This window comes from Anabrus simplex, chromosome 4, assembly GCF_040414725.1.
Source record: "Anabrus simplex isolate iqAnaSimp1 chromosome 4, ASM4041472v1, whole genome shotgun sequence".
NCBI classification, from domain to species: Eukaryota; Metazoa; Arthropoda; class Insecta; order Orthoptera; family Tettigoniidae; genus Anabrus; species Anabrus simplex.
The window spans coordinates 77,720,460-77,733,483 of NC_090268.1; the positions used below are offsets into that span (position 1 = coordinate 77,720,460).

The 13,024-nt window shown below is 38.2% G+C and overlaps 1 protein-coding gene across 1 annotated transcript in view; it reads right to left on the minus strand.

Moving 5' to 3' along the window:
* Positions 1-13,024, minus strand: part of tous (testes of unusual size) — a 131,125-nt gene that overhangs the window by 89,945 nt on the left and 28,156 nt on the right. Inside the window, exons 4-5 of the mRNA XM_067146015.2 lie at positions 6,923-7,232; positions 877-1,081 (exon numbers count right to left, since the gene is read on the minus strand). Coding sequence (XP_067002116.2) covers positions 877-1,081; positions 6,923-7,232 — 515 coding nt within the window. The remainder of the gene's footprint in view (positions 1-876; positions 1,082-6,922; positions 7,233-13,024) is intronic.

The following is a 13,024-nucleotide window of genomic DNA, read 5'->3' on the forward strand; positions in this document are numbered from 1 at the left end:
TCCTCCAGGCAAATGCCGGGTTGGTAACTAACTTAAGGCCATGGCCGCTTCCTTCCCTCTTCCTTGTCTATCCCTTCCGATCTTTCCATCCCCCACAAGCTCCCTGTTCAGCATAGCAATTAAGGCCGCCTAGACGAGGTACTGGTCTTCCTTCCCAGTTGTATCCCCGAGCCAAAGTCTCACATTCCAGGACACTGGCCTTGAGTGTAGAGGTGGGATCTCTCGCTGAGTCCGAGGGAAAAACCAACCCTGGAGGAAAAACGGATTAAGAAATAATAATAATAATAATAATAATAATAATAATAATAATAATAATAATAATAATAATAATAATGCATAGCCTCTGGAAAGGCTTGATGGTGACCTGATGAAATGAATGGTGAGGACGTCATAAGCACCCAGTCCCCGAGCTAGGGGAATTGAGAGTACGAGGAGGCTGATTCGTTGGCTACCATCTACATTGATCAGGTGTTGAGTATTGGCAGTAGCAGAGGCTAGGGCTTGTGAACCATCCTTAACACAGCAGGCTACTCCGATGGCTAATAGCTGCAGCTCAAAACCCTTAAGGCTTGACGTTCACTAAGCCAACTATCGAAAATGGGTAACCTATGTCTAGTGATAGCCCATGTCTTGATTGCAGCATACGCCACTGTTGCCTACATGTCCATGCTTATATACCCGCATCAGAGTCATGCTACGTTGCATGTCCACTGCAGCAACACCCTCAAACGGAAACTTTTTGATCACACCTTATGTTTTTATGTTTCATCTGTTGCATGTACTTTGGTTAATACCTATTCAATCTACTTCAATATCAGGTTGAAATAAAAAGCTTTTAAAACCACAAAACTTACCAATTTTCATTCAATAATTTACCTGTTGGATGAAGAGCTAAACTGCATATTTCTTCTTGATATTGTCGTAGCAGCTCCTGAGACTCAGTTTCATAGTTCCATATACGGATTGTACGATCAAATTCTCCAGATGTCATGAATATTGGCTTCCAAGCACACATTGCTAATCCATTAATTGGTCCATGATGTAATTGTTCTCCGACTATTTTGAAATATATTTCAGGAGCCTGTAATCCATCAAGAAGTGACATTAAAACGGACATGTAAGTTCAGTTTCTTTTCTGGATTTTGTTATTTTCATTGTAGTTAACATTATTCAGAAGAAACATGTTCAAGATTTCAAAATCAATCCCTACACTATCTAGCTACTGTGTGTGTCCAATCCCTGAAACTGGAAGTTAAGTGTCACACTGAGAAGGCAAGAACCACATTATTCAAGCTCCAGACAGTCTTTTTAACTCTTTCCAGTCTAACTGCGAGCCAATATTATGTTCATGCCACGCTGTGAGCATAACCCACAATAAGGTTTGACAATTCACTAAAAATTGAGAACGAGCTATGCACACATTCTGGTGGCTACATCGTGTTTCTTCATGTATTAGTTATGAGAGTATTTCAACAGATGGTAGTATTATCTAAGTCAGAGAATTTACTATATTATTGACGAGTGTGCATTAGTAGATGTCACTCAATGTGCTCTAAAACATGGCTTCTCGCGGCAAACAAGTGCTTGACGAGAGTGATATTTTATGAAATTGTATTCCGTCATGTCGAGAAAAAACCAGAAAACAGATATTCTTACGTATTCACGCAATTATGAAATGCGTGGAAACGTGCAGTAGGCTGTAAAGCGAATTCCAGTCATAATGAAACGCAAGATATTGTTTCAGATTCCTATTTGGATGTCAATAATATTTCCACTTGTGTATAAAATTATAATTACATACCTTCAATATCATCTTCATTCTGAGTATCTTCATTAACATTGCTTTCCGAGCCACTATCATCACATAAAAAAATATAAATAAAATTTCATAAATGTTCCCATTTTTGTTATTGTTATTACTATTATTGTTGAACAATTATTATTTTATATAGTTTTCATTATTGGTGTTGTCCAGCTCCATGGCTAAATGGTTAGCGTGCTGGCCTTATTTTGCTAATGAAATTTATTCAAAATCTAGATGCAAAAATAACCCTCTTCTTATTTCGCATCTTAAGACTGAGAAAAATGACTTGGAAATATCTTCTCTCATGTATGGTCAACCCAAAATTTAAATTCAGGAACTCTCTCATATAAAAAGAGTTGAAAAATAAACATTTCTCCATGAAATTAATACGTAGAATGTGGCTTCATAAGTCTTTCAAATCTCCAAAAATAAACACTTATTTTCATAAATCACACTCGTATGAAACCTACAATCTTTCTAAATTCATGCATAAAGTCTGTTTAAATTATTAAATGGGAATTCATAAGTTGAATTGTGGTTTCAAAAATCGACATCATAAATAATTCTCATATGAAACCCTATAGTCCTTTTACATTAATGCCTAAAGTCTTTTTAAATTAATAATCACACGAAAATAATCTTTCATCAATTGGCACTTATAATCCATGGTTAACATAGCACTTTAAAAAATATGATTTGAAAAAGTGCCTTTTCAATAAGTCAATGATTGTCTAGTGCAATAGTTTTTAAAGTATTCACTTGCTTTAACCAGTTTAAAATGTTAAATGCACTCATATCACCTGAGAGAGTTGTGTAGGCTGGAACTGATGAATGCGGCTCCACGAGCAACAACAGGAACTCGTCGAACCAAGTACCACCAACGTCATACCGTGTTCCATATCCCTCGATCTACCACGAATTACATCCCTCGTCGAACCACGTACCGCCTCTAACGTCATATTATGTCCCACGTTGAGCCAGCTGTTGATTTAATATGAGGCTTAACACTCAGTCAAGATTTCTGGTGTCATAAAGTGTTGTTGACACGCGAGAAAGTTCAAATGACACTGGATCGTGAGTGTAAAATATAGCACTGTCTGGTTTATGGAATGTTTGCAAGTCAAGAATAAATAGCATTGCACTTAGAATCACGTGAATTTTGAATCACAGTTCATAACAAGCATTTTGAAACACATTCCGTTGTCTCACTTCAAAGTAGTGCTCAGAAATAGTAATGGCTTTTAAAATGAATTAAAGCACAGTCTGAAGTGTTTGAAACACATGTCACAGTTCAAAGTATCCACAGTTTTTAAATATTCACACTTCTTAAATAAGATGAGTTTTTAAAGACACAGTTCATACAACGCAAGATATTTACACTCGAATACAATGTTCTTAACATTCAGAACTTGTTGTATTAGTTCAAAGCAAAACATAAAGTTCACAGTTTATGGAAATAGCGAGTGTCAGTCCAGTCCATTTCCTATACACATGATGCGTTTTAATTGTCTCTAGCTATCACCAACACAAGTTTTAAGAGTGTTTTCACTGGTATTTAGCCTCACTTAAGTCAGTATTTCCTAAAAAAAGACATAAAATGTCCTTAAGGTTTATTCTATTGTCTGATATTACTGTTCAAACACTAGTTATATCTGTGAAAATTGTTCACTTTTGGTTATAATAATTACCGAGTTTCTGATTATCAAAATACTTTCAAGTATGCGAGGTCACAGTTCAATTTTATACACAAGCAGTCATATACATCAGCAGCATACATATCAAGTTTGGAGATGCACCGATAATAACAAGGCTCAAATCTTCACACGCAGTCTTTATCGAAGTCCGTAACACTGTATCTGAGAATAACAGAGTTCAACCTAATGCACATGAATTATTACAAGTCTGCAACACGGCAGGAGATTTACAAGTATTGTCTTAATATATGACAAAATTTTCTAAGTCTTTTAGTAAGGCAGAAGTTTCATAACTCTGACGAACAACTTTGCGCAACACGGCACGGCGATATTACCATGTGGCATGGTCGAGTTGTATATTGCTACTGCCTGTACTTGGTGTACTTATATACGGAAAGCCGGCTGACTCACTGCTTCAAGCAAAACTAGTGTACTTCATATTTTTGTAGTTTACGGCATTTAGCAGATATTAAAATGCTTCGAGATCATTCTAGACGGGTGGGTCTGCAGCACGCGGCGATTACGTCACCCAGCTTGTCCTCTACCTGTGACGTAGCACTGTCTCTCTCACTCCTTTAGCGAGCAGCTGAGTCTCGAATGTTCGATCGGCATGCTGTCTCCAAATGATAGAGCTAACAATTCATTAATAAATTATGAATTACAAATATGATGTGCCAGGCCATAGGCATTCCTGGTACAATATATATACATAAACCGAGTATATGAGCGTTAGAGTGTTCATCATACTAAGAAGTAATTTGAAATGTTACGTCGATATCTTGCACCATTGTAATTTTATCAGCTGTTGAAGTTAGCCAATCAGATTGCTCTGCGTGCAAATTCAAATGGGCTTTAGGAGGTGGTCTTGCTAAATCTGCACATGACTTCGTCAGGCTTGAGAGCCATGCTGAGAAATGAGCAACAAAGATGAACGCACCATGGGTTTCGGCCAAAGCCACCGTAGTGCTCTTGCTATGGGCCAAGCCTATCAGCAGGGAGGTCCTTATTCCAGTCCCTCTCCTGGAGAAGTTTATTTCTTCTATTGGCATTCTCAAGCCGGTCATACGCCACGTGCAGTAGCAATACCGCCTCGCAAAACCCATCTGAAGTCGCCCGCAAAGTAATCTAATTGGCTAACTTCAGCAGATGATAAAATGACAACGGTGTGAGATATTGACATAAATTTTTCAAACTGCTTATCAGTATGACCAACACTCTAACATTCACACAGCTGGTTCATATTTCTTCCAACCATCCTGTATATCTATGTACATTTATAATATATTTAACAGTGATTTCAGTGGTAGCTGGATTTAAGTCAGTCATCATCATCATCATCTGCAGTTTCCAGCTGTTGGCTGGGTCTGCTTGATTTAAGTCAATATGGACCATAAACAATTAAAACCATAATGGTTAAAATAATAAATAGGTAGACCTAGGAAAAGGTGGATCGATTCAGTATAGAGTAGTGCAACAAGAAGAAGAAACTGGACTAAGACAAAATTGTGGAAGAGGAATGGTGGAAGGAGAGAGGACGGTGGAGAATTGTCATAAATGCTTTGACCCGACAGGAGCTTGATATGGGGAAAGGATGACGATGATGATGATGAAAGGAGATCAACATCAGATTGCAAAATGGTTGCAAAACAGTGGCAAATCATACAACAATTGTTCAGACAGACTTATACTGCCTAAGATTTCGTAATGTGGACTGCATACGCCATAAGGGGTGTTTTGAGAAAATTTCAAAAGAATGAAAGAAATTGTTCAAAGTGTTTCAGAAACGGTCGAGAGACAGCACGGCTATACCAAAACAAGTACCCTCACAGACACCAACCACATCACACAACGTTTCAAGCTCTTTTTGGGCGTTTGTGTGATCATGGGTCCTTTCGGACAGACGAACGTGCAGGGAGGCGGCAGACTGTGCGTACACCAGATCTGGAGGAATCGGTTCTACAGGACATTGAGACGAACCCCAGTACAATCTCCAGAGTGGCCCGCCAACATGGTGTAAGCCAGACTACGATTATGTGTATTCCTGCATGACAACAGCTATTATCCCTATCACCTGCAACAAGTGCAATGAGTGCAAGGATTATCAGCAGCGGATTTCCCTTTACGGGAAGGATTTTGTCGATGGCTTTTGCACTAGGCCATCATAGTTATGGGATTTCTGTTGTCAGTCCTCTTTACCAATGAAGCAAACTTTACCAGAAATGGCATCGTAAATCTGCATAATCTTCATCTGTGGGCTACAGAAAATCCCCGGGGAATGATTGAAGTGTCTCACCAGCATCGGTTCAGCATCAATCTTTGGGCAGGGATTCTTGGCGACCACATACTTGGACCAGTTATTGTTCTACAATGCCTCAACAGAGGAACGTACCTGGACTTCCTGCAGAATACCCTGCCTGGATTGCTTGAGAATGTGCCTTTGGCAATAAGACAGGTTATGTAGTTTCTGCATGATGGAACACCACCTCACTTCCGCATTACAGTTCGCCATCACCTCAAGAACATCTTCCCCAGGCGCTGGATAGGACGCGGAAGCCCTGTTGTATGGCCTCCTAAATCACCGGACTTAAACCCCCTGGTTTTTTACCTCTGGGGACATCTGAAAAGGGTTGTGTATGCTGAACCAGTTCCTGATGTGCAGACCCTTCAACAGCGTGTTCACAATGCCTGTGATGCTATTCGCCAAGAGGCTGGAACATGGAAAATAGTGAGGCAATCCATGATACGATGTCTGAATGTGTGCATTGCGGCCCATGGAGGCCACTTTGAACATCTGCTGTGACGTGGATGCAATTCAGCTATGTACTGTGTTCTGGGACTATTTCCAGTCAGGAATCAGTCCCTGCAGTTTGTCGGTTTTATTAAAGTTCACCCTGTATTGACCAAGGTGGACTTTGATGAAAAATTGGATGAAACCATCAAATTTTCAACATTGTATGACGTTGCATTTATGACAGTTCTGGTTTTTTGAGTAGGTTGTCAAACAATGTTTGTTTTTATTTTGTTTTGAAAATCATGATTTTGAAAGATTCAATTCTGAGGTGCCAGTAGTTAAGAAAGTTACAAAATATATGTATACATTCTGAATGAAAGCTTAGATTTTCAAGTTATTGCCATGCCATAATTTACTCAAGAAATATAATTTTGAATATTCAATGAGCTGCAAACTTTAAATTATCCCTCCGAAAAAAAATGGAATTTGGGACATACACCACTTGGCAGCCCATATATTGATGTTGTTGATGATGATGATGATGATAAAAGAAGTTTTACTGTATAAAACTAGTTTTGGTGGCTGTTTGCTGCAACATAGTATTTTGTGTGAGGACAATACAATATTAACTATAAACTACTGCTACAGAAATTGTCAGTAATGATTACAAGAAAAATACTTAAATTTACCTACCAGTGTTAGATCTAATCCCCAAAGACGGACTGAAAATAGCTGAGTACGAAGTGTAGTGGCCAGGAGGACATTTTCTCCTGGACTGATGCAGAGGTTTTGAATAACATTCAAGTCTTCACAAGCCTTGTCATCGTAACCTATTTTTGGAATTACGAAGACATTTCTTTTTCGATATTTATGATTAGTTTCCTTCTCAAACATATGAACTGTACCTAACCCACAAACATACATAAATCCTTTATGGAATGCATAGAGTTCTTTAATTTCAACATCGTCCTCGTCTGGTGAAGGCTGAATACTCAGTGAAGCTCTGTTAATAAAAGAATAATGATATTCAATAACATTTATTTTATGGATGACATAATTTATGTCAAATTCCTAAGTTAAGTGTATACTGAGAGTTTCTCTGATTGGTTGACCGATGGGCGCGCTCAGCTTATCTGCCTCCTGTTGACTCATCACTCCCCGCTTTGCGGAATAGCAACAAGGACAGCACTTCGCTGACTTTATCTGTGCATGACATGAGATAACAATTAAAATTAAGAAAATAAAGATAAAGAAAATAAGAATAAAGAAAATTAGTAATTAAGAAAATAAGTTTGTATCTTATGACAAGAGATGTTGTAGATGTTCTCCTCCTACATCCGCACATTTCTGACATCATCTTAGGAAACTCCGATTCACACTCATAAGTTCGTCTTCCGTAGTTGAGGCTATTTTAACATTTTTGTAGCCCGCCATGCTGAGCTCTTTGAAACTCCGGTTTCTTGTCCAAGTCATCATAGGGATTTTGTAGGCGTATGTTCTAATCTTTCCGCGATTTCATTTACTTTTTCCTCGTTAAGTACACCATTTTCGACACTTCGCTTCTTAAAGTTAAAAATTTCATTGTTCCGTATTGAAGAATATTACAGTTAAAATTGAAATAATTGATAAATAGATTCAACCTATTCAATACAAAAGAATAAGAAATGTAGTAAATTACATTCCCATTTAATAATAAGCAGAAATGGTACCGGTTTCAACCCTAGTCCAGGTCATCGTCAGCGGATTAAAACATGAAAAACAATGCATAGGAAAAGGAAAAGATTAAGTACACTCTGGATCAGTAGAAGAGGCGATATAAATGAACAGGGGTAGACATTGTAAAACTCAGAAGAAGTAAAATGCAAGTCACTCAAAAGAAAACAATACGCAATTCTCTGAGCGGCAGCATGGCACATGCAGCGCTAGGCAAAGTCCCACAATGTTTACGAATAGCGGAGAATGGTTAAATGAGCCAGTTTTTAAACACTGTCAGGCACAAAGTCACATCACAATTGAACACATACGAAAATCCATAATTGTCCAGGAGTTGAAGACGAGTAGATCCATTGAAGCAACTTGCCAGCTGCCGGTGATCAGCGCGACACATTCAATATCAGGCACTGTGGTTTCAAACTCCAAAGTAAAATGGAGAATAGCTTGAAGATCCAGTAATTTTCCTCGGTCGCGGGAAAGTAAGTATATAGATAAATATAATACAGTTCAATATAATTGTATAAGTAATTGTCAACTGTTCTAAGTATTCTATAGGAGCACAATTACTTATACAATTATATTGAATTGTATTATATTTATCTATATACTTACTTTCCTGTGACCGAGGAAAATTACTGGATCTTCAAGCTATTCTCCATTTTACTTTGGCGTTTGAAACCACAGTGCCTGATATTGAATGTGTCGTGCTGATCACCGGCAGCTGGCAAGTTGCTTCAATGGATCTACTCGTCTTCAACTCCTGCACGATTATGGATCTTCGTATGTGTTCAATTGTGATGTGACTTTGTGCCTGACAGTGTTTAAAAACTGGCTCATTTAACCATTCTCCGCTATTCGTAAACATTGTGGGACTTTGCCTAGCGCTGCGTGTGCCATGCTGCCGCTCAGAGAATTGCGTATTGTTTTCTTTTGAGTGACTTGCATTTTACTTCTTCTGAGTTTTACAGTGTCTACCCCTGTTCATTTATATCGCCTCTTCTACTGATCCGGAGTGTACTTAATCTTTTCCTTTTCCTATGCATTGTTTTTCATGTTTTAATCGGCTGACGATGACCTGGACTAGGGTTGAAACCGGTACCATTTCTGCTTATTATTAAATGGGAATGTAATTTACTACATTTCTTATTCTTTTGTATTGAATAGGTTGAATCTATTTATCAATTATTTCAATTTTAACTTCGCTTCTTATCGATTAACCCATTGGCATGCAAATATTTTCCTTGAGAAATGTACCTTGGAATGCGATTATTTTTTTCTACATTTTATGTTATGGATGCTAAAATGGTTACAAAAGCAACAACAACATTTTGGGTTAGAGTTTAACTTACTACAATTAACTGAAGTCTTTTAAGGTATGGTACACCTTGAAACATCCATCCCCGTGGAGGGCAGCTTTGAATTTGTTGCACTCGAAGCAAGATTCCTTCCACATTCCACGCTCAAAATAGACTTTACATCTCCTTGATGTGGCTGATTTACTTGCTGTAGAAGCATTCGTTTCAGGAAAATGACCCCAGTGCCTTCCCTGTAGTCTCATTGGTGTGCTACCTTGAGATGTACCTTCTGTAGTGGCATAATCAGTAAGGGTGACATCTTCCAGAATTTTATTTGCTTATGCATTGGTTTCCTTGCAAATTCCCCCCCCCCCCCCCCCCAAAAAAAAGTGTCAGTAAGGAACTGACTCACAACATCATATTCTGTAGCTTTATCATCCAGATGCCTCCCGACTACAGTATTTAGCTCCCGAACAACTGCACACGCATTGCCTTTCGGAAAATTACTGGCCAAATTCCATTTTCAATTGTTCAATGCGTGAGGTTATGTACGAAGTTATCTTCATCCTCACTATCACTTTCACGAGTGGAGTCACAGTTCTCAGCCACACTATCACTGCTAAAACTACTATCAGATAATTCTGAGATATCTTCATCACCACTATCAAGCGGAAATTGCAGAATTGTTTCCTCTTCCTCCTTGCGATGTTTACACAACATCTTGCTCCATGTAGCGTTCATTTCATGAACATGATGACCAATTTTAGGAGCAAAATAAACATTGACAAAATACCCTTTGGATAATAACACTGGCATGTAAACACGCTAGAACTATCTAGGAACGTAGTTCTAAAGTAAAGCATCACTATCGAAAGAAATCGGTAGTCAGACAGATTTATTTCTGACTTGAGTACATGGAGACGGTTGTACCCGTCATTGCACGTTAATGAATGTGGAACTTTTGATGGCTGTACCCGTCACTGTAACGGAATGGGTTAAGGAACCAGTTCCTGTCAACTTGTTTACAACTTTCCTCACGGTCTCTCTATGTGGAGGGCGTACACCTGGAAATTGTGTTACAAATCACCTAACGACTTCCCTGCAAGACTCTGTTTTCACATAATTATCGTACATAAATACCCTTTCCTCTAGTATGTACACATGTAGAGGTGTTGTGAGAATTATGCCCCAAAGTAACACTTCACAAATCGAGAACAGTTCGAGCAACAGATCAACGCTTAATACACTTACTTAGCACGGACCTGAACTGTGAAGTGTGGGCATTTCTGTGCTGTCGCTGCGCTATGTAATGGGAAGTGATGAGTCAACGGGAGGCAGATAAGCTGCGCACGCCTGCCGGCCAACCGATGAGAGAAACTCACTATACTAGCACTAGTTACTATATATATTATATTCATATATCTGTTTCACTGTCTAAGGAATGGAAAGGAACAAATAAGTGACAAATCAAGTCATATATAGGAAGACAGGAACATGAAAAAGAACACACAAAAACACAAACACAATGACAGGTCAGTATGAGAAGAGAGAACAACAGAAAAAGGAGCCAAGGACAAACATGAAAACTTAAAAGGACAAGAACAATCTCTACATCTTTATACACTGTGTATCCTCTTGAACTCACTCCATTGTTCGTCATTTTCCGCTGCTTTCTTCCTGACGTTTGACATCTGCACGCTGCCACAGCTACGGGACTACTGTCAGCCGATTGCCTGTTTCAAACCTGGATGACGTCATCAACTCTGCGCTCTTCCTGGATGTTCTCAGCGTTTCTAGTGCTGTGTGTTACTACTTCCCCTGTACCTCCCCTCTCCAACTGGCCTATATAAGCAGCTCTATTTGCCTGCTACTTTGAGGCGTTATTCAGCTGTTGGAGAGAGGGAAACATCTTCGTTTTATGCTGGTGTATATTTTCACCTCAGTATGGGACTTATTCTTTGACCATGAGGTATTATAAACTTTGCATGACTATCTTCTCGAGTGGTTGCAAGGGAGTAACTGGATATCCAGTTCCTTTGTTTGGAATGCTATTGGAATTTATTTTAAAATGAACTATCTGTGAGTCAATACTCTCGAAAACTTCTGGCACTTCAAACTTTGTTTACTTCCATCTACTGTGTAATAGTTTTATCTTGAACTTATTTACGTTTATCCTGTTGGGCTAAATTCATCTGTGTTACATCCAGTGTTTTCTAGAACTTGTTATTTGAAATAGCAGACTTTTTCTAGTCAGATGAACTCTTACGGCATGCCCTGACTTTGTAATTTTGTAATTCAAAATGCTGATCTTTAAGTCATTCCCCTATTCTATTATTTTTCCTATCTTCCCTAATATTTCTTATTTCACGTTGTACAGTTGGTGGGGAAATATCTGTTCTGTTTACTGAATGTAATTTTAAATATTATTAAAATGAAATCCAAATTTTTGCTATCATCGATCTTTGTAATATTTCCTTCGTGATTTGCTGTGAAAAGTGTTCTAATCTTTTTGCTGTTTTGGTGCAGTACTGTTCCTAACCTTTTGTGTCTTGTGTTTCAATACATCTATTTTGTTCATCCTCTAGTGTCCTTGTATTTTCCTGAGAGTTTGTACACTGCTATTTATGTCTTCCCCCTTTGTACCATCCACGGTATACCTCTTGTTGCCCAGCACTTGAATATGTTGCTTCCATGATCCCTTTTTATCTTTCATAATAAGTATAATAAACAACCCACCACATTGATAGTGGAGCTAATATGAACACTTCAACTTTTGTCTCCACATGGATGGACTCCCTCCTTATTAACTACAGTTCTCTTACATCGATTTCTTCTCAGCCCCCTGACAAGTTTGTTTCTGCTTTCCTGGTTCATTAGGAGAGTGGGCATCAAAAATCATTGCGGGATCATTTTGACGGATCTTCAGTTTTGATGAGAGAAGACAAGAACAAACCTGGATTTACACAGGAAAAGGCAAGAGACAAATTTTAAGTTAAATATAGGTGTTAAGAGACCAGGAACACAGGGCAAATATTGAAGGAGAAGGGAAGTCCAATGGATCATTAAAAGTGATGGAAAAGAGCAACAATCGACAAATCAGTATCAACATAGTTTATAATTTTCATGATCCATGTTGATTTCCCAATTTCAGTAGAAAAGGTCTTTTATTAGGAATCTGCCTAATCAACACTACATAACACTGTACACAAAATCTTATCCTATCTCATTAGAAGTTGTACCAGTTTCAGTCACTGTGTGACCATCTTCAGCTACATATGTAAAGTGGCTCAAAAACTAAACATAACACACATAAACAATAATATGGCATACAAAATCTAAAAAAAAAATTGTGAACCTTCTCTACAATGTCATCTTTGGTATTGACTCTGTTGATTTAGATTAAGAAAAACATCCACATTTTGGAAGGTCTAAGAAGGTTATCACGGGCGAGAGGGAGTAAGTACAAATTTTAACACATATACTGTATCAAGATTTTTCTGTTTTGGGGTTAGTTTCCTACTACAGTACTATTTCTCTTTTTTTTTTTTCCATTGCAGGAACTGTTTCCTTTTCTGTCTATATTGCCTGGAACTTTTGGATTAAACACCTAAATTTCCCAATTTCACTACATTTCCATTCTCATAAGGCTCCACCAGCATTTTTGCTTCAATATAACAACCAAGTGTCATCGGTGTCAACAATAGTTTTTTCAATGTAAATTAGACTGGCCAGTTGTACATCATTATTTTGGTAATTCAGTAACGACGTATTTGTAAACAAGTTTGTT